At 42.7% G+C, this 16,892-nt stretch overlaps 2 protein-coding genes across 4 annotated transcripts in view; one reads left to right on the forward strand and one right to left on the reverse strand.

Moving 5' to 3' along the window:
* LOC136053936 (sodium channel protein type 5 subunit alpha-like) overlaps nucleotides 1-16,892 on the forward strand; it is a 562,080-nt gene that overhangs the window by 302,881 nt on the left and 242,307 nt on the right. The window lies entirely within an intron of this gene.
* Nucleotides 6,524-16,892, reverse strand: part of ACVR2B (activin A receptor type 2B) — an 89,302-nt gene continuing 78,933 nt past the window's right edge. The window contains exons 8-11 of the mRNA XM_065744939.1: nucleotides 12,836-12,950; nucleotides 11,676-11,814; nucleotides 9,924-10,054; nucleotides 6,524-8,289 (exon numbers count right to left, since the gene is read on the reverse strand). Coding sequence (XP_065601011.1) covers nucleotides 8,095-8,289; nucleotides 9,924-10,054; nucleotides 11,676-11,814; nucleotides 12,836-12,950 — 580 coding nt within the window. The 3' untranslated portion in view covers nucleotides 6,524-8,094. The remainder of the gene's footprint in view (nucleotides 8,290-9,923; nucleotides 10,055-11,675; nucleotides 11,815-12,835; nucleotides 12,951-16,892) is intronic.

Here is a 16,892-nt window from a genome sequence, read left to right on the forward strand (position 1 = left end):
AATATAACCTACAACATTTACATTTCACATATCTTGGTATACAAACAGTACTTATTGAATTTGAGCCAAGGACCAAAAGACTCTTTAAAAATGATTTCACCATCTGATAGAGCTTCCTGTAATTTACACTCAGTTTATTCTGCAATCTTCTAAATCATTTACGTAATCTCATAGTTTGAGTTTAAATCCATTCAAACTGGAAATCCTGGAGAAACAGGTTACTGCAAACTCTTATGTATACTCTATATATACAAGTTAAGTAACACAGCGTAAGAAGACTTAGCTATTTATCCTAAAACTGATATACACATATTTCACTACGCTAGACAAGTCTTAGGATTTTCATTTTCTTTCTTTAAATAAAGCACAAATTTAGAAGTAGCTGGTAAAACTTACAATAAGATGGTTTAAATGACAAATGGTTAGGGTGAGATTTATTTCTGCTGGTGCCAAAACATTTTCTTGTGAGTTTTGTACTATGCTGTGTTGTTTAACTGTATGTGTCTAATGTTACATGCAGAAAGCTCTTTCCACAAGAATTGACATTAAACTGTACTTAAGTCAACTTTACAGCATAAAAATTTGTCAAAATTAAGGACAAATGTGAAAGTATTAACAGGTGAAAGATCAGGCTTTCAACTCTATCATGAGGATCATGCAGAATTCATAAGCAGATAGTTTGAGTAGATTGACAATGGCATTGTGCGGACTTATGGCATAGAATAGAGGTCAAGAATGTTACTTAGTTTGCAGTAACCACCTCCTTCAGCTCTGATCCACTAACAGATCAACTTTGCATCATAGTATTATTCCACTGGAAGGCCAACAGCATTACAAAAGGTCTTCTTCTGGGAGATCTTAATATTTTTGTAAAGAATTTACCAAAGGTAATCATAAACTGCCAGCAGCCGCAGAAACATTGGATAGCAGGGTGAGAAATGGGGACAGAGAAACAACTTAATGTTCTTACTTTAAATTAATTACTATTTGGCAAAAGGAAAGGGCCAGATAGGTCCCAGGTCTTGCCAGCATGCTTCTTGCTATCCAATAGATTGTGGCGATGCTTAGCATGCATTCAGAAGCTACAACTCCCCCCCCTCCTCCAAATTCTTCCTGCTTACAGCGGCTGTTGGTTTTTATTTGGTATTTTTTTGTTATTTTTAACAGGGTGGGGCAATCCAGAAATGCCAGTGACTACTGAATTAGGATTTTAAATGACGAAGACTGATCTGGTTACACATTGGTTCCTTAGAATGCTGGAAAAGTTGAGTCAAGTTTGGCCAATGCCTTTCTTTTCACAAAAACAAAACCTCATAAAGTCTTCCCAGAATATACTCAAGTTTTGCAATGCTAACCTTACTGGAATGTTGTATACTGAGTTTGATTGTTGGTTGTTTAACAATTGGAAAGATTAAGAGGCCTCTGCTTCAATATGGGCCAGAAAATGCACATATGATGTTATAATCACATCATCTGCCTCCTTAAAATACTGAAATAAAAAGGCTAACAAAGGAAGCACTTTCCAGAGAACACTTTTTCAACACATATCCAGCACAATGCCATTACAGAGCTTCAAAGAAGCCCTTCTGGTTTCCATGTTGGAAAACAAAAGTTTTGCTTTTTTCCTTCAGTCCTTGGGGATCACTTTCCATTTATATATATCTAACACATACATGCATATATGTATATGATACATATATATAAACAGCCACGTATAGCAAGGTTCCTGTTTGTGTATGTCACAATATTGTAGTATCAAGGAGAATCCAGATAGCAACACTGTTTAACATGAGGTTTGAGGTAATTGGTTCTTGAAATACCTGGATCACAGACTGCATCCAGAAATAACAGCTGGGCAATGAAAAGTGTTCTTTTTTTTCAGACAGAAAAACAAAAACTAGTTAAAGGAAAAAAAAAAAACTTACAGCAGTTGCTTTTACATGGAAAAATAAAGGCACAACAGAATAGCATTACATTTCAGAACAGCTGGATGGACGTAACACAAGCATGATCTCCTTCTGTGGAAGTGCCCCGACAAAAAGGATTACCAAGAGGTTATTACTTCAGTCAGGGAACAGAGCTTCATCCTAAAACTATGATATTAGAAAAGAAGTCCCGTGTGAGTGAGTGAGTGAATGAGGCTAATGACCAGGAACACAAACACACTCATGGTCCCACTGAATTAGAAGGAAGCTTCCACAGGGCCAGGGCTTCACCAAGAACACAGAAGTAGCATTCAGCAACGGCAGGAGCCTGCTCTCCATCATTCAAGCACTGAGTTCAAAAGGCACACTGTCAAAAAAAGCTTCCCAACAGCACTCTGCATTGCTTGGCTTTAGGTTTTCTCCAGTAACTCTTCCCCTGCTGACACTGTGTTGTCAAGACGAGGAAAGCCAGAAGACTGGAGTGATTTTTAGGTCTCATGTTAGCTCAAGTGAAAACACTTTTAGGTTTTTTTTTTTTTCCTTCAATATACCATAGATTGGCTTCACAAATTAGGAATGCTCATCTTCAAAGTGGGACTCTGGACATGACAGTGCTCTTTTGTTTTATTTAGTGCCGCCAACCCAAACAGTAAAATCTGCCATTGGGAACACGTCTGCCCGTTCTGGTGAAGCCTGATTATTTGTGTCACTTCAGAGAGAAGGAACTTCTAGGAAATGCTTTTATCAAGACTTTGCTGGCAACAGCTCCTTACAGATCATATTGTCAATGCAGCAGATGCAGCTGCTATAAACGGATACGACAGCGAGCTAGATCAGCCTATTTGGTCTCTGCAAATTCCTAACACCCTGACTTCACAACTCACTGCAGCATCACGGCGTATGTCAAGACACACTGCTCACACACGGATACTTGCATGAACACATGAAAACACTCTTCCTGATACCTTCCTGAAGATGGCCATCAAAAAGCAATATGCAACTTTAGCAGAGCGGATGTGACATGCAAGATAACCTATTAAACATAGTCAGTGCTGCCTTCAAAGCGTGTCCAAGTACATCCAGACTTGCTCCTCACACTAAACTTGTTCTATCCTCTAGACTTTGATGTAGTGCACATTTAATTTAAACATTATATATATATATCTTTATTTGCTGTGCGTACACACACCATTCTCCCTATTCCCTGCAGAAACATATTAGACATTACAAAAATAATTTGTGGTATAAAAGAATTCTCACACCATGTAGAATTTCTGTTTGTTTACGTAACTAAAATATATATATATATTTCCAAAAGTAAAAAAGTCAAAATGTCCTTATTTTCCTCTATTATATAGTCTATTTTATTTACAATGTTACCAAACAATATTCTGTATGTAAAAGTGATAAGAGTTTGCGGGACACTTCCTGCTTAGATACTTCTCAGGGGGAGTGTGGCTTGTAGAGATCTGCAACAACAGCACTGTCACAACGCTATCAACCAGCTCCTTCCTCCACAATAAGAGTTTCTTCCATACTAGGTGAAACCAGACCTTTCACCTGCAAAACAGGTAAATTCTGACAGTCTGCCCAGAAAGCAGCACAGGAGGAACAGAATTTGAGCTCTCCAGTTTCTACATGGTGATATTAAGGGAGATGGGTATTCCTCACGGGAAAGGCCTGTCCAACCAGCCTGGAAGTACCCACCAGCAATGCTGCTGAGCTGACCCAAGGCTGCTCCTGCTGAAAGGAACAACTTCAATGGAAACAGCAGTGAATCACAAGAGCTGAGTAAAATGCAACAGAGCTACTCAGGTCCCTTTGCTTTAGAAACAAATGTAAACACAAAGACCTTGGCATTGCCATAGGTGTAACCTGACCTAGCATAGTTTATGCTCTATGAGAATTTCAGCAAAAGAATGAGCCAAAATAAAAAGTGTTTTTCTTTTGTCTTCACTAGAAAAAGCATCATGATCAAGACAAGCTAAAATCCTTAAATAGAGGAGTAAGGCAGATGTAATTTAACTGATGGTAAGACTGGTTTATAGCCTTCTCTCAGAGCATTTGCATGTATTTCAACATGAGTCATATACAGTTTCCAGCCTTACTGTACTAATGCAGCCATATTAACAAGTTACAGCTCTATCATGTCAAGAAAGCAATTTTAGCTCTTGTGGTATTTCCAACCTCAAAATGTGAGCTCAAACTTTCTTCATGCAGGAAACCAACACAGCCAGTGCAATAAATTTAAAGGTCATTAGACCAGAATGCGGGGAATCCTGGCTCCTAAAGTCATGAAAAATTTTTAACACTGACAAAGCTGTCCACGATATTCACTGTTAATATCTACCTAAGAACTGCTACTCAAGAGAAGAAGGTCAACAATAAAATCATGCAGCAAAATTTCCTCAAAATCTGAGTGGGGAGTGAAATATAGTGCTTGGAAAGTAATATATGTTGTACCCACCATACTCATGGGAGTGTTAAGAGGGAAAGAGTCACGACTGCCTATTATAGCTACACCTATGGATGTGCCCTATTGCTCATCGGGAAAAACCCTCTGCGATACTGAACCAAACCAAAACCATATTGTCAATGAGAGTTCAAATGCAGCATTAGCAGCAAGGAAACTATTTGCTGAAAGACCAATGAGTTCATCAGAGCTTTCCTTCATTAATAAAATAAACACCAACTAAAAGAACCACTTTAGATAAACCGGTACACATCTGTAAATAGGCAGAAATTCAGAATACCCCTCTCTGCTGTGGCCGCAAGACACAAAACCCAATACGCATTTAAAATGTGCATCTGAGCACACATGCATTTTGGAAATTCTTTTAAAAATCAGTTGCTGAATCCTGTTGACAAGATGATCTATAAGGAACCAGTAGACCAGGGAAGTTGGTAACACTTACAATCAACGTTCGGTCACACTTTGTACGTTCGCACAGCTCCCCACAATCAGATAAGCTACACGCGAGACTTTCTGTGTATACTTTCTCCAGAGAGAAGGTTTACGAGACTGTCTAATAGGCTATTAAAATCATATGGCACTTTCAATAAATACTTTAAAGCTTCTTAAAGAAATCAGGATAAAAAAGCAACTGCTGTAATAAGCCTGTTTTAGCCGTTATACAGAATGCTGAAGGAAAAAATCCAGAACAGCAAACAGATATTGATAGTTAAAAGACAGTACAGCTTTTTTCTTTCTGCAGCAGTGTGAGCCAGCTCCCATTCCTGGGGAACGAGGAGCAAGCCCACCTCGAAACAAGCATTCGCTCAGTCTTAATTCTGTTCTAGACTCCACCCCACGCTTACATCACTTCACTTCTAAAACACAGTCACATTTTTTATATAAATCTCAGTGCAGAAATGTATTAGAATGTGAAAAATGCCGATCCTGCAAACCTTTATGACCATGCTTAACGTGAAGCGAGTGACTGATGTCGTGACACCAGAAGAGCTCTCTGCACGCTTCATGTTGAGCACGGGCGTGTTGCAGCATCAGCCTGAAGACGTCAGCCCCCTCCAGCACCATCAGCTGGGTCAAACCGGTACCGTTCAGTCTGGTTTTGTCATGGTGTTCTGAACAGAATCCCATTAAGAAACAGAAACTTCCAAACCTACACACAGAAATACAATTACATGTGTGTACATACTAATATGCAATATACATTCAATAACTTGAAAGAATAGGTTAAGACTTTATTCAGATAGACAAATTAAGGCAATTATCTTAACGTCTCTTCGAGAGAAAGGACCATGTCCTCATTTGTGACCTCTAGGTTTTAAAGCTATATTTTTTAAAGAGATATATTTCAATTTACTCTCTATTGTCTCCACATTTTCTCCAATTAATGATTTTGTTTGCTTAATAAATTCCATTTGTGAAAGGGTCCACAGTGACAATTTGGCAGTGACAAGAAGTCCAATTCATGTACAGACTTTTTACTTTTCTGCTTGTTTTTCCTTTTATAAGGGTGATTAGCTTAGGACTGCATTTTGGCTTATTATCAGGAGAAATTCAAAAGTTCTGGCCATCCAATGGATATAACTTTGTCAGTCTAGCAAGACACAAAATTCATGTCGTATTCAAACATCAAAAATAATTAAAAAAACCAAAATAACATTAAAAAAAAAAGAAAAAGATGTACTGTCCTTTCACTAAAACAGACAAAAACAAAATAAAATAAAACACAGAATGGAAACAGCCTTCACAAGTAAGTGTGAATAATGCCCAGGTACCTTATATAGGCAGTTATTCTACAACTGTATAGTTATTTACAATGGTGCTTTATAAAACAAACAACAACAACAACAACAACAAAAATGGTAGCACTTCCTAAAAGGTTTTGGAACTTTTTTTCTTTTTTTTTTCTTTTTTTAAAACTCCCTTGTCATAAAAGCCAACTTACATTAAAATATACTTACTACAAGACAACACAACTAACAAAATATATAATAAAACTCATACAAGTAGAAAATTCTGAGGTATTTCTGGTTTGAGGTGGTCTGTGGTCATGAAGGTTTTAAATTTCTTTTCAGTTTAAGCCTCGGAAGCCACGTAACGTGTGTATGCGTGTGTGTGTTTTGTGTTCTTTTCTTTTTTTTTTTCTTTTTCCTTTTTTTAAACATTGCATGTTTTTGCAAACTAAAAAAATATCTCAATGTTGAATCAGCAGCATTAGGAACATTCACTGACTAGAGCAAGTTTATGGCATAATAAGAGTAATGGTATTTCAGAATATGCACCACTTTAAGACAAAAGTGTTTAGTCGCAGAATACGGAGAAAGCAGTGTCAAAGAAACCAGCCTGCATGATGCTGAGGATCGCTGCTGCAACTCAGCTACCTCTGCAGTCTGTAACTGTACATTTCATGGCCTTCTTGGGTGCTACAAGAGCCATCTGCCACTGGTTCAGGTAATTTCCACCTCCGTACAAGTCTCCAAATTAAAAAGAAAAGAAAAATTACAGAGCCAGCGTTCACACTTTTCCACCCTCTGCCATCTGCGCAGGTGGTTTGGGTTGGCAGATAATCCACCCCGAGGGCAAAACTTCCTGAACTGACTCACACTTCAAGCGAGAGTCAAACATCTTCCCATCTTCCAGTATTTTCCCCGACTGCTTCTGAGAACGCACTTTCCCACCTCTTCCAATTACGCTTCTTAAAAAGCATTCTTCCTGATACTATCTGCACTTGAAAAATAGAAAGTAATTACAGTTCTACTTTGTTCTCTTACCACCCAAACTCCGGGTAGTGGAGGAAGAACTAACTGGCGCCTTGCTCGCAACCACTGGCTCTTTAACTCTGCTTTCTCCACACGCTGCAGCTGTTAATACTCTGCCCAGAAATGTCCTTCCCCTCCTCTAACGGTTACCTGAGAAGTAGCTCCATAGCAAATGATGTTTCCCCAAATGCTGCCAAGTCCAACGTCGCTCTCCCCACCCCTATTCTACGCTCCCCCCTTCAATTCTACCGCCAAGAATTAACATTCTCCGCCCGGTTACGTTTCTCCATGTTACAATGACACCCGTTAGATCCGTAAAAGACACATCTGCTGTTTTTTTTTTTTTTTTTTCTTTTTTTGAAGCTCACTTCCAAATAAAATAACCCAACACGGAACAGAACCCAGGAACGAAACAAAATGGGGAAGAAGTCCTTTTGAGGAAGGTGTAATCTTATATAACAGTCTTAAGTTTCCTCCATAGTTTGCAGCATTGCGTTTTCTAAGATGATAGGTGGTTTTCCTTTACGTCACAGATGCTCTGCTCAGAAGACAGACTGATAAAGAGAAACCCAGAAAACTCAATTAGAAAAAAAAATAACCAACAAAACAACTGAAGTGAGTTTGTTGAGGTTCTGAGGTACCTGCACCTTTTCTGCATTCATTAGTCGGCACCTGAATGCTTGCTGAAATGTCCATTTTTTAATACAGTAGAGCAATGTGCTGGTAAAATTGATCCAATCCAAAAAAATAATAATAATAAAAATAATAACAATAATAATAAAAAGTCAAGATAAAATAGCAGCTGCATTCATGTGTTTGTTGGATTTTTGTGTTTTTGTTTTTTATCGCGTTTTCTTTTTTTTTAAACTTTTTCTTTTTTTTTTTTCTTTTTTGTTTCCCAAATCCACCGAAGTCTGGAAAGACGAAAGCGAACCAGGACTTAGATACTAGACTCTTTGGGTGGCAAGTCCACGTTGGTGACGGACGTCACGATGGAGACAAGGCAGTCCGAGGTAGTGCCGTTGACGGATTTGCGGATCTGAGCTATGCGCTCCTCGACGCAGCCCGCTGAGAGCCGAGCCTCTGCGTCGTGGTCCCAGCACTCTTCGATGGTCACACAGAGCTGCGCCAAGCCCTGCCGGGAGAGAAGGCAAAGCTGATCATCTTGTCTTCGTAGCATCCTAATGAGCACTCGGAGCAACCTGACGGAGCCGCGGGTGATCCGGTGCATAGAATCACAGAATCACTCAGGTTGGAAAAGACCTTCAAGATCATCGAAGCCAACCTCAACCTAACCATACTACCCTAACTCTAACAACCGTCTGCTAAATCATGGCCCTCCGCACCGCATCCAAAGGGTTTTTAAACACATCCAGGGATGGTGACTCAACCACCTCCCTGCGGAGCCTATCCCAGTGCTGTTCACTGCACGGCAGTTGGGACTTGACGGCCCCCAAAGGTCCCATCCAATTCAAACAATTCTGTGATTCTATCATGAGATTATTTTCACTAATGACTTTCAACAGGTATGTTTTCAGGGTGTTTTTTTCGAACTTTCTAAGACTGGGAGCTTTGCACACACCTGCTTTTTTTTTCCACATCAAGTACATCACGAAATCGAGCATTTAAAGCTTTAGATGACAATACATCAAGTGTTGCAATTCCCATGATAAAACCACCAGCGCTGGCAGCGCTGTATCGGTTACTATGAAACGGTAGTTTTGTTTGCAATCACTTCTGTATCAGTCCTCAAAATGACTGAGTACAACACTTAGACTAGGTATCAGGGAGAAATTCTTTGCTGTAAGGACGGTGAGGCACTGAACAGCTTGCTCAGAGAGGCTGTGGATGCCTCATCCCTGGAGGCATTCAAGGCGAGGCTGGATGTGACTCTGGGCAGCCTGGTCTACTGGCTGGCATCCCTGCCCACGGTGAGGGGGCTGAAACTAGATGATCTTTGAGGTCCTTTTGAACCCAAGCCGTTCTATGATGGTACGATACAGCTCTGTGTGAATCCCAGTCACCCCAAACCCACCACGATTGCCTTTAACTATAACCACCTCTCCCTGACTTCCAGGCAGAGGATTAGTACACTCGAGTCCAGCCAAAACAGCAGCAGTTTGGTCCAGATAGGGCTTTTAGCTTATTACTGAAGCCCTGTGAGATTTCACGATCTGCTTTCTCCTTTCCCAGTCTGAACAATCAGCACATTTATTAAAAACGCTCATCTGAAATCATCTACATCTGGGAAACCCATGCTGCATTTTATTTCATTGTCTGTTTGCCTTCGCATCTAATTATTTTTTTCTCAAAAAATGGTTCAAGTCTTGCATGCTATCTAGCTTGTGAGGAACACGTCTCTGATGGTATGCATCAGTCTCTCTTTCTCAATGAATGGGACATTACTGTCCATTATTTCACCATATGAAATGAGTCCTGCTAAATAAACTTTCCAAGACACGTTCCATGTTCATATGCTCCAGCTGATTTTAATCATCTGGTTTATCCTCTAAAAACAAAATAAAGAAAAAGAGAAAGGGGAAGTATGAAGATGCAACCCCTCATTCCTTGTCTCTCTGTTTATGCTGGGCAGTGGTGAGGATGTGGAGGTCACCTGCAGTTTAGTTTGCACCTCGAGGCACCTCAGTGCTGCCAGATTCCTAGAACACAATTTCCTTGCAATTCTTTCCTTTGAAGTTAACACGTAACTACATCTCTCATTCCCGTCACGCAGGAAAAAAAATTGCCTATTGACCAAGAGGGACATACAGGGTGTTTCAGCCAATGATCCTTGAAGACGGGGCGCATCTTCTTGTGAACCACCACTTCTTGCAAGTCCTCAAGGGATGGGTGCTGACCTATTTCTTCTTCAAAAGGCAGCATGTATTCATCCACCGGACCTACAGTGCATGTGGAGAACTGGGTTAGTACAGAAATGGCTTGTGTGGAGCCACAGCCTCTGCAGAGCTGCATCCTCCCCATGCACACACCATGGCTCCTCAACCCACTGCAGCAAAATAACCTAAATAAAGGTTTCGGCATGAGTATAATTTCACTTCAGGCACTGACTAGCAAGGTCAAGCATACACAGCAATCACTTTTTGCAATCTCTTTTTGACCTGGCTTGTTCTTAGATTTAAGACAGCTCTCACCAGGCAGAGCCAGATGCACTTGTCCCAGGTACTAGATCCAAAGTGAAAAATGGTTTCTACCAGTTATAGCTGTGAACTGCTCTGGGCCAAGAGAGTAAGAGAACTGTTAAGAGAGTCAGTGCAGACTCCAGACTGCAGCAATAACTTCTGCTCATCGAAACATCATTTGGCCTTTGGCAATGTGTAGATGCCCTCTCAAAAATCAGCTTAACTGATGGGCTTTCTCAGGATGCTTGGTTGCGTTACTTATGGCTTCCCATCTGCAAAGAGTGACCTCTTTCAGTAGCAGAGATCATTCAAGGAGGCTTTTCCAGACTAAAATAAAAGAGCCAACCACTTTAGCTGGTCATGAACTGTGGCACCTAGAAAATGATGTTTAGGTACTTCAAACAAACAAACAAAAAATCAACAAGAAAAAAAGCCAATCACTAAAATATCACTGTTCTTGACACGATGCCAGTCAGTGAAACAAACTGAAATGCCTGCTCCAACAGATGGCACAATAATGTTTGTGACCTTCCATTCCTCATCCTCAAAGAGGAATCAAAGCTATCAAGAGTCGTGCTAATGATCACCAAGCCAAATCTGCTGTTAGCCGCCATGCTCAACAGCTATCCTAACAAAAGGAACTGACAACACTGTTTCAGAAACCACACTCGCTACCCTTCAGCTCCACACAGCAAAGAAAGGGACCATCTTGTCAGTGAAGCCAGTTGAGTCAATTCTGACCATGACAATGGAACAGATCTGCTCAGTGAGGTGATGCAATTTGCACAGTATCACTTCTGAATTAAAAAAGTACATGAAGTTAAGCTTAATTCCCACTCATCCCTGCTTCTCCAGCACAGGAACTTTTTGAAAGAACACATACCTAGGTACACATCCAAATTATAAACATGGACCTTGGTGCTACTACAATATTAACATTAATGTTTGAAGTCCAGGTGAGGTACAATTTATGAGCTTGATATTAAGCATAGAGCATCTATAACTATACAAGAAGTAGCAGCTTCCCTGACCAGGAACAAGATGCTGGAAATGGCAAGGATGTCACCAGAGAACTGCTGTGCTACTCAGACAGAAAATATGTCCCATTTTGCAGCATCATTTTAGGATAAAAAACCTGAGAAAGGGAACACTGTGGTGTTAAAAAGGAGCATTTTGAGACTTGAACACTACAAAGATTCTTAACCACAGAGAATAACAGCTTACATTAAGAAACAAGCAAATGAAAAACAACTTAACTGTCTAATGAAAACATGACATTGATTTTTAATTTATTTTGAACAGAGCCAGGCTCATTCTCTGGGCCAGCAAACCATGCTGTAACAAAGCCATTCCCCGGGGCAGAAGAGATCTTTATTCTTACCATCAACTGCTCTACATCTGGAGACTAACTCCCACAGTACCAGTCCCATTGCGTACATGTCTATTCTCAGGAAGGCGTCTCGTTGGAAGTTGATTGCTCCCTCTAACACTTCAGGAGCCATATACCTCCTTGTTCCCACCTACAGAGAAAGAAACAGCTCGAGTTAAATTCCAGTTGGACCCATCAGCCTCTGTTGTTCGGAGATGAGTGACAGCTGCCTTCATTAGCCTTTAGGCTACTTCTGCTAAATTTGCACCTCACTTGGAAAACAATCAGAAGTGGGCTGTGTCTTCTAACATCAATTCGTGTTAGGTTCACTTCAGTCTAGATAAGCTAGCTGAAGGAAAAAGTCAAAGTGCATGACTACGTGTGTGATATACATTCAGTGTATGCTATAGGTCTCATTCAGATGCAGCGAGGCGTGGAGAGTGCAGATGAAATCCTTTGCATCCCACTGGACCTCGCTCCAGCAGCACACACTGCATGAGAAAACACTGCCCTTGGAGACACGCACAACACCTCGAGGTTAAGGCAGACTCGGTTATCGAAGTCATGGAAAGTTCAAGCCCATTTCACTAAAAATACATAAGAGTAAAATCAGTGTATTCTGACGTGGTAGGAAAAGGTATAGGCATGAGTGCTCTGGAAAAAAAACAGCCTCCTGCAGCCACAGGAATGGTAAAGCACTGATCCTCTGAAGTGCACTCAGCCCTGGTTTGGAAAGGATGCCCTCTCCCCACCATCATGCACATCTGGGTGCATTCAGCCCTGCTGAAAAGCCATTCAAAACTCCTTGGACACCTGTGGTGATGTACATGGCAGAAGTGCAGCCCATGATGTAGAGAGGGAAGAACAGAGTGAGGCAAAAAGCGCTTTTTTAACGTGGGAACTGAAATGTCTTTTAAAGCTTTCCTTCAGGGAATTCTCAACTGATTTTGCAATTACCTGGGAAAGTGGGGACAAGGGGAAGCCTAGATGTGAAAAAACGTGGAAAAGGATAGCAAAAATCTAAAGAAAGGTAGCAAAAATAAGGAAAGATGTGAAGAGCTAACTTGGGATAATCTATCAGCCTCCAGTCTGCACCTTTACGAACCACCAACACAGGAGGAGCTGTGGCAAGCCTGACTTTTTATGATGTTATTTTTAAAGATAATGATTACCTGTCCATGAGTGTCCCCTGGAGGTTTTCCAGGTTCAAACCGTACAGCTAGACCAAAATCAGCTAGCACTGCCGTTAAGTCATTCTTCAGCAAGACGTTTTTACTCTTGAAGTCCCTACAGAGAGATAAGAAATGAGTTTGGGAGGGTTTACTATGGCACGATGCTGAATCAGAGTGCAGCACACCATGCTGTAATCTCTAGGTCTAGCAGCCCTGGGTGGATCTGCTCCTTCCTTCCTTGTCCAGCTTCTCCCTGCTGCTGGTGTCTATAAGACACAAGTGGACAGCCCTGTGCTGCTGGGTTAGGACCCATGTGTGGTGTGAAGGTCTGTGCTCCCACTCTCTGCAGCAGCTCACACTGCATTTTGGGCGTGTAACCCCAAGCATCCTCAAGCCCTGGCTCTCAGAGGAATGCAATCCAACCGTGCTGAGCTGCCCCCCTCTCCCAGCTCAGAGAAAAACAGCACAAGGGATGACAAAAGGCTGAAGAAGGGAGGGAAAGCACAGCTTCAGGAGGGGCATGGAGACAGAAGAAGTCCTGGGTAAATTACTCTCAAAATAAAATACAGACATCAAGGTGGATGGCCAACGAGTTTCTCACCTGCACTCCGTGTAAGGCTTTACTGGGTAACTGTATCTCTCCCATCCCCTCCAAGAGGTATCAAAATAAGCACACACAGAAGAAAAGGCTATAGATTCATCCCATTTGGAATGGAATAGAGTAGCTCCAGTCAGAAGGGATCTACAAAGATTATCAGACTGCTTTGGGACTCACCCAAAGTTAAAACACCACTAAGAGCTTGCTCCAGTGTCTGACTACCTTCTCCATAAGGAAGTTTTTCCTTATGTCTAACCTGAACATTCTTTGCTGCTGATTTGAACCATCTCCAAGGGTCCTTAAAACACAGAGAAAATCAGACTAAGCCTTCCTCTGGAATCAGACATTTCTACAAAGCCAGTCTGGCTACAGCTTCTACTTCCAGCGGGCACTTCAAGGCACCGTTTCTGTTGGGTCCCCAGCACAGCTGCTGGGAGCACTGCTGGGACATGGACCCTAAGCCCTGAACGATTCTCACGTTCCTCATTCCCACCAACCAATGCACAGTAGGTTGAGGGGTTCATTTAGTTTCTTCACCCTAGTAGTGATGATTGCTCCTACGTACAGCACTACATCTTCCTGGAAATCAGCAGATGCCAGTGGGACTCTGTTCACCGCTTCTACAGACTTTTGCTGTCGTCATCTATTACATTTATGCTTTAATTGCAGGATCGATCTCCCCTGGGCTGGAAAGTGAGTGGAGGGGGGGGTGAACCCACACTGAGACGAGCTGCCAGGATCAGAATTTTTCAGGATTTTTCTTCTGTGAGTGGAGATGGTGGCTCTGTGCTTGAAGATGACTATAAAGGGGCATTGGTGTCAGCCCTGTGTTGCAGCGCTGCTGTTTCAGGGCAGCTCAGGTGAGCCTGCAGGAGCCAGTGAGGGGGAACAGGATCCCACTGAGATGCCTGACCAGCCCAGCCTCATTCCCCAGGCTTCCTGCATTTTCATCTGAAAAGGAATGTTTGGTAATATAATTAAATTACAGACCTTAGACAGCAGATGGCAATTGTCCTGTATGCTCAGCATTATAATTTCCCTATCATCAATTCACTCAGTGACCCTGCTGATTTCAGGACATTGCAGGCCTGCATAAAATAATTAACGAGGGCAGATACAATTGTTCCGCACTAGAGCAACCTGTCAAAATTCCTCGGGAAGAGAGAAACTGCTGGACCAGAGAGAAGGACTGCTGCCTGTGGCCTTGGATGCCAGCGCACCAGCGCAAAGCACCATGTGCTGAAGTCATCCAGTGTCACCCCAGCTTCATTCGTAGCTTAAAACATCAGAAGAGAAAGGATTTGCTCACTGTGAGCTAAACGTGGCACGATGGGCAGTTCTGGCTTGGGGATTAGCATGGGGGAAGTGGGCTATTCCCCTTACAGCTGTGAAGGGAACCCCAGTGGAAATGTGCCTCCTGGGGGACATGGGGTTTCTAGGGAAACAGGACGGCCTTTTAGAGCCTGCAAAACGTTTGTAGTTTTCTATTGCACATGAAAACACCACTCGCCTAATACACATTATCTTAGGGACTGACAGCTTCCATGTTATAGCAGTTTCCCCACGGGCTCAGAAAGCGGCCGTCACCTAATGACACGGATAAACGACTTTGCTCGGTCGGCATTAGGGGATTACGCCTTCCAGGATGGTACAGATTGCACAGGAGATTTTTGCAAAGCTGTGGCTCAGCCAGGACCTCACAGAAATGACATGTCACTGCTTGAACCACGCCTTTCCCAGGTGAAGTGGAATGGAAGCCAAAATCACTGTGTGAGTGCTTGCTGCTCCCGTCTACCCACGCTGCAGTTAATCACATACTGACGTACAATGTGGGGATTTCCTTTTGTGCTTCTATTTTTTCCCCTCAAAGAAGCACAAAATCAGTTAAGTTTGGAAAAGACCATTAAGATCTTCATGTCCAACCATCAGCCCAACCCCACTGTGCCCGCTGACCACGTTCCTCAGTGCCACATCCACATGTTTCTGGAGCACCTCCGGGGACAGTGACTCCACCAGCTCGCAGGGCAGCCTGTTCCAACACATGGCCACTCTTTCTGAGAGGACATTTTTCCAAATACTGAACCTCATATATACAAATTTCCCCTTTTTTTCTGTGTTTTCCTTCCTTCCACAACCACCCGAAGCTGGCAAGTGGGAGCTCAAAGCAAACGTAACAAAGAACTGGGAGAAAGGCCTGATCCAACCCACACCCACAACAGTTCCCACTAACACCATCACTCATTAGAAAGGTTCCCACAACAGTCACTGATAAAGGAAACTGAAAATGAGGAAATACCCTTTTCAACGTCACGCTTCCATCAGGGAGGAAGCAGACAACAAGCAGTTCGTGCGCTAACCCCATTTCTGACACTGGAGATTTTATTTTCAGCTTCCACGCGGGGGCACTTTAGCACCGAGGAGCGATCCCATAACCTCCTGCTGTGCTGGGGCCACTGGCCTAGGAGTTCGCTCAAAGTCTGCAGAGCTTCGACTCAGGGAGTCCCACCTGGCCTTCCAGCAGCTTTGCACGTATTACATTAACCCATTCGATGATATGTCTGGCTTTAAAAAGTATTCTGTCTTGTGATTTTTCTTTTTTAAAAGCAAAAGAGTGGGGGTAATCCAAGGGAAATCCGCTAAGTCCTGAAATCCCCCTTCTGTAGGTATGTACTCAGTTCACCCGAGTAGCGCATTCTCTATCTTTTGTCATTTGCTAAATGGATGGGGACACTGATGAGCATGACCTGTTGCTTTAAAGCCTTTCTACAGCTTTTTCACCACTCCCCACCCTCAGGAATTTCCCTCCATACACCACTGCCTTTATTTCACGGGGACAAATGTCAGGGGCACAGGGTCAGCCCCAGGAGCAGCGCAGCTGCAGGCTTTCAGCAGCTCACAGCTCCCACCAACCTCAAGGTCTTGGGGGGAATGTGTGCAGGGACACCCTTGCAAAAACAGAGATTATCTCGCCTTATAGGAAGATGGCCCCGCTCGATCAGATGCAAATTGCTGCAGCTGGGCACGGGGTTTAAGTCCCTCCTCAATGAAGAACAGCGGATTACCGCATGCAGCCGCACAACCCAGCAAATCCCTCCTGGAAAACTCCCTCTCCTGCTGTGCTGCCAGCAAACAGCTCGGCTGTGATGCTCCGGCCAGGGCAAGGGAAAGATGCAGGGCTGCAGAGAGGAGCACGGGCTGTGACGACAAGAATTGTTCCACTGAGGATGGTTTCATTGCTCTGTTTGGGATTCTGCTGATCCCAGATGTGAGCCAGGAGGTCCCAGAGGCACAGCCCCTTCCCCTGCTCTCTCCCATCAGCACCCTATCAAGATCTTGGCACCATAGAGCTACCACAAAAGGAAAAAAAGCAGCTATTTTCTGCATTTTCCCTATTGGAATGCATGTACAGAAACTGAGGGAAGACCTAAAGAGATTAGTCTTACAAACATAGGAAAGAAT

This window comes from Cyrtonyx montezumae, unplaced genomic scaffold (assembly GCF_038088225.1).
Source record: "Cyrtonyx montezumae isolate F1298 unplaced genomic scaffold, pur_monq_1.0 scaffold_32, whole genome shotgun sequence".
Lineage (NCBI taxonomy): Eukaryota > Metazoa > Chordata > Aves > Galliformes > Odontophoridae > Cyrtonyx > Cyrtonyx montezumae.